Raw genomic sequence first — 21,505 nt, 5'->3', positions numbered from 1 at the left:
TGATCTACATTCAGTGGGACACTTTTAATTTCAGCATGAACTTTATCTATGTTCTGGAATAAAAACTGTTTTATACCCATTTAGTATAGAAATGACAATGCAGCAGCTTTGAAAATTCATTAGCTCTGAGTGGTATGTGGTAATCTTGAAGAGATTTCCCTGTGGGCAAAGAATCTTAAAGTGAAAATTATGACCTAGTAGGGAAGTTTATTACTGTTTTTAATTTTAAGCTTTGTTGTTCAGTGATGGAGAAAAGCTAATCTCTTAAACCAAGAAAGGACCAAACCAAACCCCCTGAGTCTAGATACCACCAAATCTTTTTTGCATGGTGGGGACAGAATGTGGGGAAGTAAGGTTTGGCATCTGGATCAAATTTCATGATTGGCCTCTATCATTTTAATGGATTTAGCCAAAACCTTGAATCCAAATGCCCTCGAATGTTTGGAGCCTGGAAATCTGGATCTGAATTTTGTAAGTCAGGCTCATCTTTTTCTTAACACTTGAAAAGTTCTGGCACTTGCTATCCAGCTCCTTTAGGATTTCTCTGACAAAGTATCAAAGTGTCAAAAGTTTCTTCTTCATAGATTTAGAATGTTTTTGAGGAAACTTAACCCTGTGTCTAGCCTGTTATATGCCTGCTGAGTGAATTGAGTTAGTCAAGTCCATTTATTTTCAGTAGATTTATTTTACTATCAGCTTCTTGGTTCTCTGGCCTTCATGTGCAGATTATATATATTAGAATGACCTCACCTATATTTTTTTCATTTTTATGCTTTCTCATCATTTTTTTCTCTTTGCCATGTCTTTCCCCTGATTCAATAAATACAAGATCATCAGAAAAATTGTTTTCATTAACAGACAAGCACTTTATATTGCAGTATGTTCTACGGCTAGCTTTGCTGTCCTTTGCTCTTTTAATCTTGCTCATAGCAAATGCTGTTTTGGATTGCTATCTGGTATCTTTGAAGTATTTCTGCAGACTGTTTTTCATTCCATCAATGTTCTGAATTTTCAGAAACCGGACAAGCCAAAGAGCAAGTTGTTGCGGTTTCAGCTAAGAAAGGTAAATGTAGTTTGGAGAAAACAAGCATGCTTAAAAATTCATTTGGTCCTTATCATAGTAGTTTTGTGGCTATATGTACATTTTGAAATGCATTTAGTACCAGATTCCATTGCTCTTGTTCACAGTGAGTGGCACCTTACAATGGGCTCAATCCTACTAAACCAATAAAGCACATAAGCACGTGCTTAATTTTTGCTAAGTGCTTAAGTTCCATAGAAGTCAATGTGACTACTCACATTCTTAGGCCTGGCCTACATTTAGAATTTAAATCAACATAGCTACGGTGCTCATGGGTGTGAAAAATCTACAACCTGCCCTGTAGCTTTGCTGATCTAACCTCAAGTGTAGATGCAGTTAGGATGATGGAAGAATGCTTCTGTTGCCCTAGCTACCATCGCTCAAGGGAAGTGGTTTTCCTACATTAACAGGAAAAAAACCTTTCCAATGCTGTAGGGTGAATCTACACTACTCCTGTGCCAGCATAGCTACAATGCCGTAGCTACGACATTATATTCTCTGTAGTGTAGACAAGCCCTTAAAGTTGAGCATTTGCTGGCATGTTTTGGTGAAGCGGGGTCAGAGTCCTCAGCATGTTGCTGGATCAAGACCCTTGTAAATAGCCCCATTGATTTCAACAGGGACTACTCAATGTGAGTAAACATGGCAGACTGTAGCCATTAGTATTTACATTAGTTTTAAAAGCAAAATCCTTGAATGTATTTTTTTTGCAATGGACTGTAGCATAAAGTTTTATACTGAATGTTTTCTTGTGCCAGGTTGAAAAAAACAAATGAAAAGGATGCTGCTATCAATGAAAACTCTATCAATACAAACAAAGAAATTTATTTCCCTATGTTTAGGGCCCTACGAAATTCACAGCCATGAAAAACGTGCCACGGACTATGAAATCTGGTCTCCCACCATGAAATCTGGTCTTTTGTGTACTTTTACCCTATACTATACAGATTTCAGGGGGGAGACTGGCATTTCTCAAATTGGGGGTCCTGACCCAAAGGGGAGTTGCAGGGGGGTCATGGTATTGCCACCCTTGCTTCTTTGCTGACTTCAGAGCGGGGCAGCCAGAGAGTGGTGGCTGTTGGCTGGGCGCCCAGCTTTGAAGGCAGCACCCTGCCAGCAGCAACGCAGAAGTAAGGGTGACAATACCGTACCATGCCATCCTTACTTCTGCGCTGCTGCTGGCGGTGGCTCTGCCTTCAGAGCTGGGCTCCTTGCCAGCAGCTGCCGCTCTCCAGTTGCTCAGCTCTGAAGGCAGCGCTGCCACCAACAGCAGTGCAGAAGTAAAGGTAGCAGTACCGCAGCAGCCCTACAGTAACCTTGCCACCCCCCTCCACCCCCCCCCCACAACTCCTTTCTGGCTCAGGACCCCTACAATTACAACACCATGACATTTCAGATTTAAATAGCTGAAATCATTAAATTTATGATTTTTTAAATCCCATGACTATGAAATTGACCAAAATGGATTATGAATTTGGTTGGGCCCTACCTATGTTATCAAAAATGACTTAGATTGTTGAAAGTAAAATAATTTTCTGAACACAGTTTACCTCTTGCAATTTATCCTTTGTTTACTTTTTGCATTTCTCTCAACTTGTTCAATGAAATTCAATTGAGACATTTTTTCCTTTCAGTTTCTTAGTGCCACAGATTTTGTGTTTCAAACACTGCAGGAAATTTCATTTGGCCTAAGGATTTGTAAGAACTGCATTTTATAGATGTTAAATGTTGGACCAGATTTAAGCTGGCACTACACTTTATCACTAAACACAGATGTTTGCAAATTTTTCTTCCCTAAATAACAAGAACTTACACATTCTATTAAATACACTTACTGATCTCCTGGGGATCTTACATATTCCCAATTGTGTCATGTTAAATGTCAGAAAATATGAAGGCCTCTATTTGGGCGTGTGCCAGGAGGGACTGTGACCTTCTTGTGTGGCCCCACTTCCTGGACATCCACCTGTTAGCTAATTTGCTGAATAACCACAGGGACCAAATAATCTCTCTCTATCACACCATTCCTGCAAAGGAATTAAATAAGTATTTCAGTGATCTAGTCCCACTGATGTCAGTAGGACTATTCACATACTTCAAGTGAAGCATGTGCGTAGGCCCTGATTCAGCAAGCCACTTGTCTTAGGGTTTTGTACAGGCACTCATCATTAGTATGCAGTATAGGGACTGCTATTGAGGGAGGCCCTTGCATGACTGTGCAAAGCAAAGCGTCTGGTGTGGCTCTCTGTGCAGTCATGCCAGGCTCATCACAACCTGGCCTGAGGTTTCTTTCAAGACAAAGAAGGAAATGTTGTATTATTCATTTTTGAAAGAAATGAAGTATCCCCTTTCACTTTATTCCTTTTCTTTATAAGACAGGTCAAAAAATATGTTACCAGTTTATTGTGAGGAAGGGAGGTTATCTTGTGGTCACAAGACTTTGAAATCATTTCCTTCAAAGAAATCTGTAGACATTTAATTACTTCAGAAAGGCTTTGTGTGGGGGGCAGCATTTCTGACTGGAAGTCTTACTTAAACCTTATCTTTGTTTTGCAGCGGTACCTGAAAAGAAGGAAGAAAAAACAGCGAAGGCTGTGGAGCAAGGTAAAGAGAAACTTGAAATATTTTGACATTATCTGCTTTAGAAAGACAATGGCACAAGGGAAAAAACAGTCAGCTTCATGACAATAACCTTTAAATTCATTACTCTATCAGTCTGTGCCATTGATCTGTTCAGTTTGCCAGAGAAGAGAGAATTTCAGATAGGATTCTGGCTCGGTCTCTCGCTTACGTAATACAAAACACACACAGACGCTTCAAGTGAACAAACCATTCTGGAGTCTTAACATTTCACCTGTCCCATAGGGGATTTCCTGTCCTGCAGGGTGACTTTCATTCAGCAACATGGGGTCCCCGTTTAAAAAAAAGAGAGACAATCATGTGGTTGGACAAGTGGAGCTTCAGCCATGTGTGGATCAGATTCTCAGTTGGGATAAATGAACGTAGCTCCAGTGAAATCAACAGAGCTGTGCCAGCTTACACCACTGAGGATCTAGCGCTATGTCTCTACAAAGATCTGGAGATTGCATTGCATCCTAAGAAAAACTGGAAGGCTGATGGCCCGTCTTAGGCTACGTCTACAAGTGGAACTGGGGGAGGGGGCTACCAGCTCACGTAGACATACTTGTACTAGCTCTCATTGAGCTAGCATGCTAAAATTAGTAGTGTAGCCAAGGTAGCATGGGCAACGCAAGCAGCAGCATGGGTTAGCCACCCTGAGTACCCGCGTGGGGTCCAGGCAGTTTGTACTAGGGGTGGCTTGCCTGTGTTGCCACTTGCCTCTGCCCATGCTACCCTGGCTACACTACTATTTTTAGTGTTCGCTTGATGAGAGCTATTGTGAGTACATCCGTGCATGCTGGGAATCACACCCCCAGCTCCAACGGTAGATGTAGCCTTACACGCGTGTAAACCCATTGAGTAAAATTCTGGTCTTTTTTTGAAAAACTTCAGTAAAAGGGCTTTGCATTGGGTGCTAGGAGATATCCTTTTACCTCTCACCCTAGAGATGGGCCAAAGACCTCTTGAGCAGTCTGCTTGAGGCCTGCTGCAGGCATCCTACACTGGACTATGATGTAGTAGATCTAGCAGCTCACTCACTGCACCATCCCACACATGGACATGCCTCTAAAACTGAGCAGTGACAGCACTTGTGAGATTAGTTGTCAGAGTCCACTGTTCAGTAAGCCAAGGAAAGGAAGAATCTCCATCCTACTGTAATGCTAGTTCAGTATTGCCAACCCCAAACATTCAGGAATTGGGGCCCCAAAATCATGAGATGAGTTAAAAATCATGAGATTTTTTTTTTTAAATCATCATTTGGGGTTCTGTTTATTTGCCTTCTGGTTTTTGAGCCTAAAGAGTTTACTTAGGTCATGTATTCAAGCTTTTCTCCACAAACATGAGGGTTAAAAATACAGTTTTAATTTTAAAATTCTCACCTACTTGTCTGATTCTAGGGGCTGGGGCTTTAAGAGCAACACAAAATACTGAAAGTTATAATAAAATCATGAGTTAGCAGTATTGCTAATTTAACAACCCTAGCAAGAATTCTAGTGTTTCAAAATAAAATGTTCAGGTATTAAAACTGTTTTGCCTTTGATTTTAAATCGCTCATATATAGAACTGGGCAAAATAGTGGTAGGAAAATTATTATTGATAATATTTACCAGCTTTTATATTAGTAGAAATGTAGAGATTGGTGCAACCTTTGCAAAATGTTTAAAGGAGAGTAGGAAGAGCAGGGTGGTTGGAGAGCTTCAGGGAACAGGCAGAGCTTTAACTCCATCCCCCTATTGAGCGGCCAAAAGTAGCTGAGCAAATGGGGAGCAGGGGAGAGGGGCAGGATATTAAGTTATTAGTAGAGGCTAGCAGTGAATTACTACTTACTCTATTTCCTCTTTGCTCCTGGTCGGTCTGCACTTTGAGCTGGAGGGGTAATTTACATCTTGAGTACATATGTGCATTCTAGTTTTGATGGAGCTAGCATGCTAAAAATAGAAGTGGAGCGAGCACAGCAGGATGGGTTGGCCATCCCAAATAAAATCCTGTTCAGGACCCTAGGTATGTACTTGGGCAACTAGCCCGTCTGGCTGCTCGCACTGCCAGGGCTACAGTACTATTTTTAGCATGCTAGCTAGATTAGAGCTAGTGTGTGTACATCTACTCAAGCTGGAAATTAGCCCTGCAGTTGGATGTGTAGATGTACCCCTAAGTCACAATACTCCCTGGGTTACTGGACACTGCTACAAAGGTTGCTAATTAGTAGAAAATTGTACAGGTTGTTTTGATATTTTTTGTGTGTGGTCTGGTTACATGTCCACTACAAATTGGACTGAGTCCATGAACTCATTTCACATATGCTGTCAAGCAGCCATAAAATGGTAATGACTTTCATTCTAATCCTTAGCAGTTAAGATTAATTTCTCTTGTTTGTTGACTAAAGATGTTTTTATGGGTTTCTTCTATTACAACCCATTTTTTGTTAGCATTACATTTTTGCTCCCACAAGAAACAACGGTTACTCTAAAGAGGTTTTTTGTTTTTTGTTTAGATAAACCAAAGCCGAAAGAAACAAGTAAGTTTTATCATACATTTTCCCTAAACTCTACAGATGAAAAGAAGTATATGAGAGCCAAGTATGATTATTTATTATTATGGGACGGGTGAATGGATGAATGGTTGATTAGATAGAATAGGATCAAGTAAAAAAGGTATTCATATGGAAATGCTAAGAAATTCTTTTCTAGTTTAGAGCAGAGGATTAGGGTCTCTTTACTGTTTCCGCTCTACTTCTTTTGGCCATGAGGAGATTTCTCACCTCTTTGTAACACTGCTGAGAAAAACCTAGATTACAAAAAAATTATTTTATGGACAAAATTCTTCTCTCCGATTGTCACTGAGACTCCGTTAGCCTCAGTAAGTATCTCAGCTGCATATTCTCATGTCAGTAGAAGTTTAATGCTGAGAACCAGTGCAGAATAAATAACAGAGGGCCTTGGTGTGAATTAGTGGTGCTATCCTGCATACTAGACTATAATTTTGCCATAATTATAATATAGTATTTCAATGGCAACTATATGATAGATCTCAGACTGCTCATCTAGTCACAATATGTCCTATATCTATTTATAATTTAAGCTAATATTTCCAAGCTTTCTTTTAATTCTTGAATGACATCTGTATCAGATCCAGCACCATCCCAAAAGCTAAGCTTTTCCTGGAGATGGCATTAATCTTGGCAGCATTTTCTGAATGACTTTCTGGTTTTTTGGATCACTTGGAACATAAGGCCTAGTCAGTAATGATTCAGGCTTTGAGTTCACAAGTGTTTGATCTCTTGAAATCAAATCATTGGTGTGACATCTTTTGAAATAATGCAATAATGGTGCTGTTAGTAATGGAGATGCACATTGCCTGAGTTCTTATAAGCAGGCTTCTGAACTTAATGGGTTTAGCAGTGTGTGATGCTGGCTGGCTTATTTTGCTAATATAATTAAATGTATTGTCATTGCTGGAATTGACCACAAAAGCTGCATTCAAATCACATAAGGGGTCTGGACATAAGCGTTCAGAAATAAGGACACTGATTCTGAAGACAGAAACTCCATCTTTTGCCCACTCATTTGTTGCTTTGGGGTGTTGCAGGATGTGGCATGGTATACAGGACTGCCGTTGGGTGACTCCTACAATATAGAGGCACAAAGGTGTAGTTAATAATTTTCAGCCTTAGCTCTACATTTCATTCATGGTAACATTTATATTATATATGAATATTTAATATTGAGTCTATTTAGTATTTGACTTTTTGATAGTAATATTAGATGGGTAACACTGTTTCACAACATTGGCATTGAATTGTTTCTTTTCTATATTTTGAGCATCAGATGGCTGAAACACTGACTCCATTTGAAAATAGAAGGGAGACAGACAATTTGTATCTTTTTAAGGATTAAAAAAAAAAAAAAATCTATCCCAACAAAATGATTCCTCCCCCCCCCCCCCGCCAACCCTCATTTAACAAACTTTCTTCTGACCTTTTCTTTTGTAAATGTAACTATTTGAAAGAAAAAGGCTCTTTCTCTGTATGATCATGAATACAATGTAACACACTTCCATTGAACTAATTTATTCTACAGATTAGAGCTTTACTATAACCAGAAATGAGGTTTTATCAGCTTTTGGTCAACTTTGCTATAAGCGAAGTCTCATTATAACCGAATTCCCTATATGCAGATTTCCAGGTACTAGACTTGTTCTACAAAGAGCACGGTACTAAAACAGAAACAAAAAGCTTCATTGTTGCACTGATAAATCTCTAAACATTGGATGTATGCCACATTTTAGAAAGCTATGATGAGAAAAAGTGGAGTGTGATTTCAGTCTGCCAATAAAAGTCACTGAGGTTATTTATGCCTTTCAGCAAACTTTGGCAAGTTTCAGACCTGCACTCCTATTCCCAGCAGAATTTAGGCCCAGGCCTGTTATTTTCTGCAGGGAAAGCTAGGCTGTCTTCTACCACAATGCTCTCCAGCATCTTCAAGCACTGGACTCTTGGCCCACTCCTAGCTCTTTAGAGGAAGGCCAGATGACCTGATCTTTCTCACACTTTCCTAGGAGAGCTGGGGAGGGGAAAGGTGGCAGAGAGAAAGGTAGGCCTGCTTTTCCTAAATATTTTGTCTTCTGTTGGTGGCCTGCCTACCTTCCGCCACCACTATTTGTCTGCAAATTATTATAGCAGCAAGAAGCCGCAGTCATGGACCAGAACCACATTAGTCTAGGTGCTGTACAAAACACATAACAAAAAAAGTCATAGAATCATAGAAGTGTAGGGTTGGCAGGAACCTCAGGAAGTCATCAATTCCATCTCCCTACACTGAGGTGGGACCAAATAAACATAGACCAGGTGTTTGTCCAACCTGTTTTAAAAAACCTCCAATAATGGGTACTCCACAACTTCTCTTGGAAGCTTATTCCAGAGCTTAGCTAACATTAGAGTTAGAAAGTTTTTTTCCCTAATATCTAACCTAAATCTCCCTTGCTGCAGGTTAAGGCCTGTCACAGGGCACCTTTGTTCCTACCCAGTGAACTGCATTGCCTGGGCAGTTCAGATGGTTTCACGATCACAAACACACTGGACTGGTTGTTTTTCACCAAGGTGTGTGTTTATTCCTCTCTTACATAATAATACCATGCAATATAGGCTTACAGCAAGGATAGGCTTTTCTGTAGCTCTCACCCCCAGAGCCATCTCCTGAACTTCCCTTGCTTCCTGTTTCCTCCCCTTTTATTATCCCCTGTTACCTTGTTAGCCCAATGATTGTCACCCAGGTGCTCACAATCCCCCATCAGAAATTGTATAATTGCCCTCAGCCTTCCTCAGGCTGCAGCAATGTCAGTGATCAGGGTGCTGCTGGTAGCGCCCTTTCACAGGCTTATTACTTCATGGCCTACTTTCAGTACACATGGAGAACAAGTGATCACCATCGTCTTAATAACAGTCCTGAATATATTTGAACACTGTTATCGGGTTCTCCCTCAGTCTTCTTTTCTCAAGACTAAACGTGCCCAGTTTTTAAACCTTTCCTCATAGGTCAGGTTTTCTAAACCTTTTATCATTTTTGTTGCTCTCCTCTGTACTCTCTCCAGTTTGTCCACATCCTGCCTAAAGTGTGGCACCCAGAATTGGGCACAGTACATCATCTGAGGCCTGACCAGTGCCAAGCAGAGTGGGACAATTACTTACAATGTCTTATATATAACACTCCAATTAATGCATGCCAGGATATTCTTAGCCTGCTTCACAGCTGCATCATTGTTAACTCCAGTTCAATTTGTGATCCATTCAACCCTCCCACCCCCTTTTCAGGAGTACTACCACCTAGCCCATTACTCTCTATTTTGTAGTTGTACTTTTGATTTTTCTTTGCTAAGTCAAGTACTTTGTGCTTTTCTTTATTGCTTTAATCTTGTTGATTTGAGACCAATTCTCTGATTTGTCAAGTTTTTTTTATTTCTAATCCTGTCTTCCAAAGTGCTTGCAGCCCCTCCCAGCTTGGTGTCATCGTCAAATGTCATAAGCATATTCTTTACTCCATTATCCAAGTCACAAATGAAAATATTGAATAATACAGGACCCAAGACTGACCGGTGAAGAACCCCACTAGATATTCTATTGCAGTTTGATAGAGAATCATTGATAATTATTCTTTGAGTACCATCTTTCAACAAGCTGTGTACCCACTTTATAGTAATTCCATCTAGAACATATTTCCTTAATTTGCTTATGAGAATGTCATGAGGGCCTGTGTTAAAAGCCTTACTATAATCAAGATATATCATATTTACTGCTTCCTATCTATCCACCAGGCCAATAAACCTGACAGAGAAGGAAATTAGGTTGGTTTGCCATGATTTGTTCTTGACAAATCCATACTGGCTATTCCTTATGAACCTATTATCCTCCAGCTGCTTACAAGTTGATTAATAATTCGTTCCAGTATCTTTCCAGGTATCAAAGTTAAGCTGATTGGTCTTTAAGTCCCTGGATCCTCTTTGTTCCCCTTTTTAAAGAAAGGCACTATGTTTGCTCTTCTCCAGTGTTCTGGAACTTCACGGATAGTCCAGGTATTCTCAAAGATAGTTACTAATAGTTCTGAGTTTGCTTCAGCTGCTTCCTTAAGTACCCTACGATGAATTTCATCTGCCCCTGCCCACTTGAATACAACTAACATCTAAATATTCTCCAACCTGTTCTTTCCCTATTTTGGCTGGCATTCCTTCTTTCCTGTTGTTAATATTACTTGCGTTGAGTATCTGGTCACCATTAACTTTTTTAGTGAAGACTGAAGCAAAATAGGCATTAAACATCTCTGCTTTCTTTCAGTTATTACCTCTCCTTCCCCACTAAATAGAGGGCCTACATTTCTTCATCTTTCTCTAGTTTACAATGTTTTCAAAGAATCTTTTTTTATTGCCTTTTATGTTCATTGCTAGGGTAACTCATTTTGTCCCTTAACCTTTCATATTTGTTCCTACATGCTTGTGCTATTCTTTTGTTCGCCTCCTGATCAATTCGTCCGTTTCCACTTTTTGTAGGGTTCTTTTTTGATTGTTAGCCCGTCTCTTATTTCTGCTGGCCATGTAATGCACTTTCACTAAGGGGTTGAGGCACCTCAAAGCATTAAATGACTAGTAGGAGCAGAGGCATCTTTCCTGACCTGTTAAAAAAGAATGGAGGAGGGTGGACAGACTATCTATCCCCAAGGAGATACTGGAAGGATTAAAAAGCATCCAGCTTATTTTGCTGACTCCTTGAAAAATGAAGATGGCGAAAGTGGGTCACCGAAACATTATCTGAGGAGAGGAGAGTTGGAAATGGGTCAGTTTGCTCCCTTCAGATGGCAACTAAAATTAAAAGAGTATCCTGGACCTGTGGGAGGCTGCTTGTTTAAACTTTAGTAAATCTTGCAAGTTTCATAATGAAATCAACAAAACACATACTGTGAACTGAAACAGGCAGGTTTCACACAACTCTTCTAATCAGTTCATCTCTTGCCATTTGTGCCATTGTATAGCTAGAGTCTCTCATACTGTCTAACTGGTTCTTTATCTCATACGATTCAGTCTCTGTATTTCACAAACCAGGCTTTTGCTTGTGAATGTCACTGTATCTGTGCTAAATATTTCTTTACAGAACCTGTAAAAGAGAAAGAAGTGAAACCTCCAGCTGCAACAAAGGATAAAGGTAATATAGCAGCATAAAATACTACAAGTGCCAGAGGATTTGATTTTTTTTTAATCCCCATTATATATGGATGTCTTTATTTGTAACATACAACATAGTTTTGGATTGGTGAGGAAAATACATTTTCAGAGTTTAAGAAATATTCAGACTGCCTGAATTGTAGGTGAAGAACAAAGCTGAGGCAATGCAAAATTTTTGCAGTGAAACTCAGAATTACAGCCTCAGAATCTCGAAGCATTTGATAAAGTTTGCAAAGGATTTCAGAAAATATGGCACAAGTTTTAAGTGATCTTTGTTCTCACGTTGTAATTACATAAAATATGTTGTTTTATTTTGTAAGCATATTAAATATGGTCAAAATCAGTGTTTTTGACTGAATTTTGAAATGGTTTTGGGGACTGTTTCAAACAATCAGTTGTCTGATCAAGCATTGTCACGGAGTCATCAGATTTTAGCCTTTAGCCCTTTGGTTTGATAATTAAACTAATACATATTTTTACAGAGCATGTCAAAGAAAAGGAAGTAAAGCATCCTGCAGCTTTAAAAGATAAAGGTAATTATACACATTATAGAATGTTTGTTGGTTTAAAATTATCATAACTAACTTTATTATAATTATAACTAAATCTAGGAGGGGCTTTCCTCTATCTTTAAAAATAATCTGAATATTAAAATTGTCAAAATCTTGTTTACCATATATGTGATGAAAGGAGAGTCAAACAGTGTTATCTAACTAGTGTGTAGAAGCCACAGAACTATTAATATACTGTGACAAAGTTCCTCCTCTATCTTGGTGGGTCCTGCGATTATTGGCAGATTTTCTTGCCTCAGAGATTTACCATGTGGGTTGGGGAACAGCCCAGAGACCTTCCCCTCTGGGAGAACCCACAGTCCAGGTCAATTGGGAGGTTTGGGGGGAACCCAGGCCCACCCTCTACTCCAGGTTCCAGCCCAGGGCCCTGTAGACTGCAGCTGTCTATAGTGCCTCCTGTAACAGCTGCATGACAGCTACAACTACCTGGGCTACTTCCCCATGGCCTCCTCCAAACACCTTCCTTATTCTCACAACAGGACCTTCCTCCGGATGTCTGATAACGCTTGTGCTCCTCAGTCCTCCAGCAGCATACCCTCTCAGCTCCTTGCAACTCTTGCTCCCAGCTCCTCACACTCACACCACAACCTGAAGTGAGCTCCTGTTTAAAACCCAGGTGACCTGATTAGCCTGCCTTAATTGATTCTAGCAGCTTCTTCTTAATTGGCTCCAGGTGTCCTAATTAGCCTGCCTGCCTTAACTGGTTCTAGCAGGTTCCTGATTACTCTAGTGCAGCCCCTACTCTGGTCACTCAGGGAACAGAAAACTACTCATCCAGTGACCAGTATATTTGCCCTCTACCAGACTCCTGTACCCCACTGGTCTGGGTCTGTCACAATACAAATGCTAGTTCATTATGAAAACTATCTTCATCAGTGATTAAGATCTATAACCTCATCAAGATAAAGAACTGTTAGTGTCTTCTAGAGGCAGTTGGAAAGTTCTGAATTGAACTGCTTGTATAAACCTGTGGATGTAACATGAATAAAGTAAAACAGTAGCATATGAAATGGTATGAAAGTGTGATAGATAGTGACATGCCTTCAGGGCTTTGTAAAGGCTGAGGTTAAAAGCTCACTGCTTCAACCATTCAACCACCTGAGTCTTTAGAAGTGCAAGTCTGTCTATTTCTTCTCTCCCTTTCTTTCTCATGTAAGTTTAAAATTTCTTATGGCATTTTTTGCATGTATAGATGGTTAACTCAACTAAAATTTCCCTTGAGTCACTGTTTTTCAGCATGCTGTGCCCCCTTCATCCCCCTTATTGCTATCCTCCACTCCAGAGTTACTTGCATTTCAAGGGTGAAGCAATATGTGTATGTACATAGTTTAAAAAGTGCTTTGTTCTTCAGGATAAGAAGTATCACCACATTTGTAAATATAATAATATCTTATATTAGATAACAGTAATTATTTTGTATTATTTCAAACCGGAGTAACTGAGGAAATTAGTTTATTTTCTTTATGTAGAATAACACCCCATGTAAATTAGTGACCTGTAGAGAAAGAGACAGCAATTGAATTGCTAGATATATACCCAAGCCCTGGTAATCATGCTGATTTACCACTTCTTTATGATAAGGGCCCCTATCCGACAAACACATTCACACATGAATAGTCCCGCTCTTCAAGTGATTGTCCACGTGAATTCCACTTCTAGTGTGCATGCACCCCATTGGATGAGATTGGATTATTTCAGCAAGCAGTGTCCATTGGGGCCACACCTGCTCCCTGGATCCCTCATTCCCTCCCATCCAAGGGCACAAAGGGCACAGCGGGGTCCAATTGTCCTTCAGTTTCTTCTCCTCATCCCTAACAGCAAGACAGAAATCTGCTTCTCTGTACGCTGTATTTTTCTCTTAGACTTGTAAATATATTAGATCATATAATTAATGTAGGGTTTTTTTCATGTCCATTGACATTAGATTTGTGTGTGTTTGTGTGTGTGTGTGTGTGCGTGTGTGTGTGTGTGTTTAGGGACGTGTGTGTTTAGGGACTTGTCAGGTACTGGGATTTAACTGCTGTGCCTGAAACAAACTCCCCAGCATTTAAAACGTGCCCATGTTGTAATGCAGCTATTTTGCCTAATGATGGGAGGTGCCTTTTTTGCCTTGGAGATAGGCATGTCCCTGACAGAGCATCTATCTGTTGCTCCTTTCTCCAAAAGGCCATGTTACACTCCCAGACTAGGGATGATTTTAAAACTGGGGCTTTATTAAACTTACTATCCAAAAAACCAAATGCATGCAGCATGCACAAGTCCCATACCCACTCAGTTTCACTGGAGCACAGCAGCCCTTCAGGGATAACATTTTGCTTCCCCACTGTATTCTCTTTTTTCCTATTCAGTGCTGTCGGTTGTTGGCTGCGTGTGTGTTCTTGCTGTGTGTGTTGCACCAGCTCTGAATCAGAGTTTATGTGCATGAGATGCATTCAGTAGGTGCATTCAATAGGATAAGTAACTGTTCTTTCCAGTCAGTCAGGCCACATACCTACTTGAAGTTAAGTATGTGCGTAAATGTTTGCAGGATAAACACCTACGTGTTTTATTTTTTATTATATAAATTAACAAGTAAAAGAAATACAAGGTAAAATTGTGAAAAAAATCTCAATTAATAGATAAACATTCATTTTATGTAAATACTAGCTTGTATATATAAGTTTAAACATTATGAACCAAAAATATCCCTGTACTTTCCATCCAACCAGTCTTTGATGGGATAGTGAAAAGTTTGTTGAATCTCTTTTGGAAAGAAAAAGGCAGATGCTATGTAGGGATTTGGCATGCTAATGAAAATCAACTTAAGAGAAAGCAAAGGAGAGAACCGATATAGCTCTTATCAAATCAGCATTTGAAGGCCATGATTTCAAAAAAGGAAACTACTGCACAAAATCCCGGTTTCAATCATATGTACCCAAATGGCTGGATTTGGGGACTTCAGGCCAAGTACTACTAATCCCTGTTATGGAGCTTGTGAGCTCAATGTTGGTGTTCTTGGAAAATGGAATAAAGGTATTGATTTTAGTTTTGGATGAGCTATTTAAACATTTTTGTGATCAATACAATCCCTGCAAGAAAAGAGGGATCATGGTATCTAATTCAGACTCTTTTGGGCAACAGGGTGAGTTTTGGGATAACAAGAGAAAGATGAAGATTCTCTGAATCAAAGCTCTTGCTATGAAACTGAGTCAGTATGTGTGAATTATTACTACTGCCAGTAGAAAGGCAGGAAAGAGTGAAGAGGAGCATTGACTCAGGCCAGCTTTAGCATTAAGCATTTTTTTGTTTAAGGTGGAGGAATTTCAGATGTGGATATTCTGCCAGTCTGAACGTAACAGTGGCTCTCTGTCTAGTTAAAAGGCTGAATCAAATGTCCCTGAACCTTATGGTCAGGTCCACTTCTAGTTTAATAAATTCCAGTTAAGGAGAATACTAAAGAAACTTACTTTCTTCTACGGAAGAAATATCGTCCTATTAGGGGTAAAATCTGAGACTTATTTATAAATATAACACTAAATCTTCAGCTCTTTGCTGAAATAAGAAAGCCCCTTCAACAATTTCAGGTTGGTTTAATTTTGATTTGCTGGATTTAGTCTGAGGCCAAAGAAACTCGGGATGCATAGGTTCCTGTGCATATATTTTATTGTTATCCAGTTATGTGCTCTATTTATTTTTATGTTTCTACACAAGGAAAAAAGTCAGCGGTTTGTATCCCTTGCACAGTACTTATACTACATGTTATTTAAAGAAACAAATGTGTATTGTTTGCTGCTCTTTGGTCCTTTATCGCACTTGCTATGCATTGTGTGTAGTTCATTTGAAGTTTTAAAAAAATCCTGTTTGTAGCATTCAGTGGAGTATTTTCTTTTATAGCAAGTATTTTCCTTTCAAAATGGAAACTTATGGTGTGTAAATTTAAATGTCCTCTGATGCCTAATAAAATGAATCAGAAAGTGATGACTTTTTCAGACTATATGTCCTATTTCTTTTCTTCTTCTGTTTTATTGCTAGAGTATGAATATTTGTGTAACAACAAGATCTTTGTTCTGATTAATTTATTTACTCCTGCTGCTTGTTCCTATCCTAAAATCATATGGTCACAGCTTCTCATCTGCAATTAATCTGTGCTTGATAAAGGAGCAGTGTGGGGCAAAGAGGGGACAGGTGGTTTTAAGCTATTTTTATGTTCCCCTAATCCTGGGGCCATCATGGACCAGGTCAGTCCCTGACAAGTCAGAGCAGCTTGAAGGTTGACATCATTCAGACCGTTTGATGATATAAAATCACTGCTCCCTGTGGCTGATGGAAAGAGAGGGGAGCTCTTGGGGCCATGTGTCTCTAAAGCTCTGGCTCACGAACATAGGGGATAAGAACACCTTGGATACCCCCCTGGTGCTGCTGTTAGTTGTTGCTTCTGCTGCTTAGTCCCTAATTGCTAGACAATGCTGGGAGCTTTTTCAAGGGCCACTCCACCTAGGAAATTTCATGGAGGTCCCCTGCAGCAGGGAGGGATGGACTGTTGGGCTGTGTCCCCCCACTCCATGTTGGGAGAAGGATCATCTAGCACCCTCCCTCTAACCTCTGGTGTTGCTGATAGTGTCTGCTAAGTCTCCCAGATCAGATGCATGCAGGTAATTTAAGGCTCTGTCCCCACTGGAAATGAACTTGTATTAGCAAAGCCCATGTCTAAAGTCAGGTTGAGTTTAGTGGTAGATTAAGACAGATTCTTGGGATCCAGTCCTGGTAGTGTGGAGGGCCTGCAGCTGTTGAGAGTTGGAAACTAGTTTTAAATCTAGTTTAGAGAGAATCTTCTGTTGGCTCAACACTGTTATTACAGTGAATTTAGCTAACATTGGTTTATACAGAGCCTACAGTAATCCTTGCAAGGAGATGTAGTTCTGCTAGGCATTTAAGTGCCATATCAGCTCAGAAGGATTATGACTGACTCTAATTAGCATTCCTACAAATGGTAACATTCTTTCACTTCAACCAAGTGACATTCAAAAAGGTCCAAAATTGTTTCCTCCCTTTGAAAACATCATTTCCTATCTAATCCCTGCAAATGCTCACTGACCTGTACACTTCAGAGGCCAACAGATTAGCACCAGTAGGAAATGGCTATTAATAAGATGTGTTCCATATAATATTAATGATACGATGTAATAAGGGTGCTCAGTACTCTTACTGAGATAAAATACATATTCCCCGCCTAAGGTATTGAATTGAAGGGCCTGACTGAAAGCCCACTTAGAGTCAATGGAAAGATTCCTGCTAACCTCCAACAGGCTTTGGCTGAGGCCCTAAGAATCTGGTCCTGTATTCAGATCCACTTACATGGATCTCTGCATCCATGCAAAGTTCTAGGTGTCCCTAGCCTCTGTTTGCCAGAAACTGGGAATGAGCAACTGGCGATGGATCACTTGATGATTACCTGTTCTGTTCATTCCCTCTGGGGCACCTGACACTGGCTACCATTGGAAGACAGGATACTGGGCTAGATGGACCTTTGGTCTGACCCAGTAGGGTCATTCTTATGTTCTTATGTACTTCAGTAGGGCTCTGTGTGGGGCCAGCAGTCTGTGCTAAAGAATCAGGGACTTAATTTGACAGAATGTGAGAGGTGATTGCAGACAAAATGCCAGAAAGTGTAAAGAGAGATCAAGGGTTATATCGGTTTAGCTTTTACCATATGTTACTTGATAGTTCTTTTTAAATGCATCATGTGTACATCTATTATTTTTAGTCATTAAAACTGAAATCCACTGTACTTTCCTATAGAGCATGTAAAAGAAAAAACTGTGAAGACTCCAGAAGTTCCAAAGGACAAAGGTAATGGCACAAGTTAAATATAAATTCATAGATTTAATAACTAAATATCTGAACAGCTATGCAATATTGGAAAAGAGTCTCAAATGGAGATACGTGGGTATTATTAGTAATCTCTCTTGAGATCTAAATTCACTACTTGATAACACTCAGGTTATCTTAAAGCACACATACAAGATATACTGTAGGTTCAGTGTCAAATAACAAAATTAAATGCCCAAACAGACTTCTCCTACCAACAGGGTCATCAAAACTGAAATTAGAAGGCATAGCTGGTCGAAAATTGGAATCTGCATGCTGTGTGAAATTCTGATATTTCAAAATGTGTTTAGTCTCAAATTGGGATGGAAAAATTGAAATATCAAAATTTCTCACAGCATGTAAAGTTCTGAAAAATTTTGAATCAAAATGTTACGACATTTCATTTTGGTTCACAGTTGAATTGCATCCACCTGAGCTGCTGGCTCAGGGGAGTAGTAGTTCAGTCCTCATTTTTTTCTCGGGACCAGGCTCCTTGGCCAGGCTACAATTCCTGTCACCTTTCCCTCTGGTTGAAATTGAAAAACTCTGAATTGCCACTGTGAATGATAATGAATAGTTATTGGGCCATGCAAAAAAAAGTGAGAATGGCTGTAAAGCCTGCTAGTTAGGGCCCTCACTTCGGATGTGTGAGATTCAAGTCCAAGTCCTTGTTCCAATGACTATCTATTTATACAAACATAAAACGGCTTTAATGGGAGAGACTGAGGGAGCCTGGCACCAGAATATTCCATTGCCCTGTGATTTGGACACTCTCCTGCAATGTGGGAGATCCGAGGTCTAATCCTCTCTCTATATCAGGCAGAGGGGAGAACTCAACGTGGGTCTCCTCATCTGAGGTGAGTGGCCTAACCACTGGGCTAAAGTGATAAGGAGGGTGGCACTATCACTTCCTCCTCTCGTCATGTCAGACTAGCCCAAAAAATCTACATGTTTCAGTAATGTCAAAACAAACAGTTTAGTTTCAACATTCCCAAAACACTTCAATTTTTTGGTTTTAGTCAAAACTATTTGGTGAACTCAGTATGAAGTTGAGAATAGTTTTGGGTTGACAGAAATGGCTTTTTTTGATGAATAAACTATTTGTTGAAAAAAAAATTGCCCAGCTCTAGTTCCATATCTTTTGTCAGTCCCAGATAAAAAGAACCTCTCCTTAGCCTTCTTTGGCATCTTCTGGCTTTTAATTCTAACACTAACTGTATCAGTGTGTGCTCATTTTGTATTTCAGTTCAGTCATGGAAAAATCCATTGCTGATGCCAACCAATGTATAAAATTACTTTCCTCTTCATAAATCATTATTCATTTTCTATTTGAGAGACAACCTAACAAGTTCTCTGAATACAAAAGAACTAATGGCATATTATAGGTTTGTTATTTTACTTATCAAACTAAGTCTAAAAGGCTCAGTTAATTACATCTTTGTATTGTCCTGCTTACTTCCATGCTATTAAAGCCACTTGATTATCACATCTGTCTTCTTTTCTCTTTCCATATCAAAATATATGACTCACTTCCTTCTCATGTGTCATCTTTTTTCTCTAACCTGACTTCTGATAAATGTTAAATGTTTCTTTCCAGAGCCTGTTAAAAGAAAAGAAGTGAAGCCTCCAGCAGCCTTAAAGGAAAAGGGTAATGGCTCATAGTCACATGTAAAAACACCTATTCCCTTATTAAATATACAGTTGTTCACACTAACGAGTGCATCGTTGCCTTAGTGCACACAATTCCTGTTAACCTTAAATTACAGATCTTCTGTGAAAAGTTACAAAAACCGGCACCGTCTTATTCATTAGATCTGATCCCTTTGTGTTTCTGAAGTCACATGTAATTAAGAAATAAAAATAAGGTTTTCTATTTTTGACTCTTGTCTGATCTGCAGAGCCAGTGCACCTATTGGAGAGAGAGCTGGTGTCTGCTGCTTCTTATGCATCAGTCACTAACAGATTGTTAACTACATTCCAGTTATTGGCTAAATTAATTGACTCCTGTGCAAGCCCATGGAAGACAATGGGGGAGCTCAGTTGTATTAAGGGCATAGTTTGGCCTATAGAATCTTTTCATGGTTAAAATGTCTGGTAGGAAAGCGCATAGTTTGCCTTTCAGATCCCAGACTGAACCCTTGCTGAACTAAACTGAGTTTTGGATTCTTAACAAAACCCCATGCTAATCAACTCTTGTCTAGTTTGGTATATTTTTTGTGAAACTGTTGCACAGCTCTAGATACTGTATAAAGGCATGATAATATAAATACCTCCCTGCTTCAATTTTTGCTGATAATTTTTTCAGAGCCTACAAAAGAAAAAGAAGTGAAGCCTCCAGTTCTTGTCAAAGAAAGAGGTAAAAATAGAATAATAGGTAATAGAAAAATAGAAGTTCTAAATTACTAAGAGTCCATATTTAGAGATGGGATTTTCTAAAGCACCTGGAGAATTTGGTGCTCAACTCATTCTGGGCTTTTCAAAATCTCACCCTAGATTAATTAATCACATGCTTCTGGAAATGATACTTAGTTGGTCCTAAAGTGATTGCCATATAACCTGCAGTCTGCTTTAAAGGGCAGAAATAATAATCACGGAGTCCTAGATGGAAAAGATCCATGAAGTCATCTTAGTTCGAGTTTTGTTCAGTTTAAATGTCTCGGGCAATGAAGCTTCCACTGCTTCCCTTCTGAGATTATTCCACAGTAAAAGATCTTGTTTACAGCGGACTTTTTCCTTTAAAATTCTTACTCCCCCCCCCCCCCCGGCATGTTTGCCAGTATCTTAAAGAAGGCCTAACAGTCTACTCTTGTTTTGTTTTTTCTCTTCCCTCCTGTTCCCTTTACTACATCATGTAATGTGCACATTTCGATACTCCCTTTATTTCCTTTTCCCACTATTGTCTGTGCCTCCTTACCTGTGATTGGAGATCCTACACTCCTCTATGCCTTGATCCCCTTTAATCATATTTCCACCTGTGCAGCTTCTCCTTCAAATCCCTCTTTAAAAAAATCCTCCTTCCACAAACCCTATAAACCCTAGTGTTTCCCTTTAAAGAACAGTGTCACATAGAATAAAAGATTTTAAAAAGCCCACAAAAGCCTATGAGCTTTTGATACATGAAACATCAACCAAAGCTACTGCATGAAATTATTGCTGTACCTGGTCCTCCATGCCTTCTCTTCCCATGAATGTATACAAAATTGTAACTTTTTCAGGGGCCACAAGAAAACAAGCAGTGAAGCCTCCAGTTGTCGTCAAAGAAAAAGGTAAAAATTATTTGTCAAGTTATGCCATAACTGAGGCCCTGATCCTGAAATCAGATCCTCCTCCCTCTGTGAAGACACAAGAGCCCCGACCTTCAAAGGTATTTAGGTTCCTATCTCCCATTGAAATCAATGGGCGCTAAGCATCTCAATACCTTTATGGATCTGGGCCACGGACCCTTAAGTTGTGTGCTCTTTGGTGCAAGGATGCTGTTTCTTATTTGTCTATTAAGTGACATGCACTTTCATGGGGTACCTACTACTACTAAGTAGATCTCGCAGCCAGAAAGTTGTTATTGCTCATCATTTCCCCTTTCTTCATTTTATCCCATGTTCCTAGTTGCATTTGCCATTTCATATTACATATAACTTACCCAATATAAGCACCATGCCACTGTCATGTACTGTGCCTTACA

At 39.6% G+C, this 21,505-nt stretch overlaps 1 protein-coding gene across 1 annotated transcript in view; it reads left to right on the top strand.

Annotated features, from left to right (window-relative positions):
- TRDN (triadin) overlaps positions 1-21,505 on the top strand; it is a 261,031-nt gene that overhangs the window by 163,513 nt on the left and 76,013 nt on the right. The window contains exons 22-30 of the mRNA XM_065401998.1: positions 1,016-1,063; positions 3,638-3,685; positions 6,195-6,218; positions 11,337-11,387; positions 11,890-11,940; positions 17,758-17,808; positions 19,424-19,474; positions 20,132-20,182; positions 21,042-21,092. Coding sequence (XP_065258070.1) covers positions 1,016-1,063; positions 3,638-3,685; positions 6,195-6,218; positions 11,337-11,387; positions 11,890-11,940; positions 17,758-17,808; positions 19,424-19,474; positions 20,132-20,182; positions 21,042-21,092 — 426 coding nt within the window. The remainder of the gene's footprint in view (positions 1-1,015; positions 1,064-3,637; positions 3,686-6,194; positions 6,219-11,336; positions 11,388-11,889; positions 11,941-17,757; positions 17,809-19,423; positions 19,475-20,131; positions 20,183-21,041; positions 21,093-21,505) is intronic.

Source organism: Emys orbicularis, chromosome 3, assembly GCF_028017835.1.
Source record: "Emys orbicularis isolate rEmyOrb1 chromosome 3, rEmyOrb1.hap1, whole genome shotgun sequence".
Lineage (NCBI taxonomy): Eukaryota > Metazoa > Chordata > Testudines > Emydidae > Emys > Emys orbicularis.
This window is presented reverse-complemented; position numbering and strand designations above follow the sequence as displayed.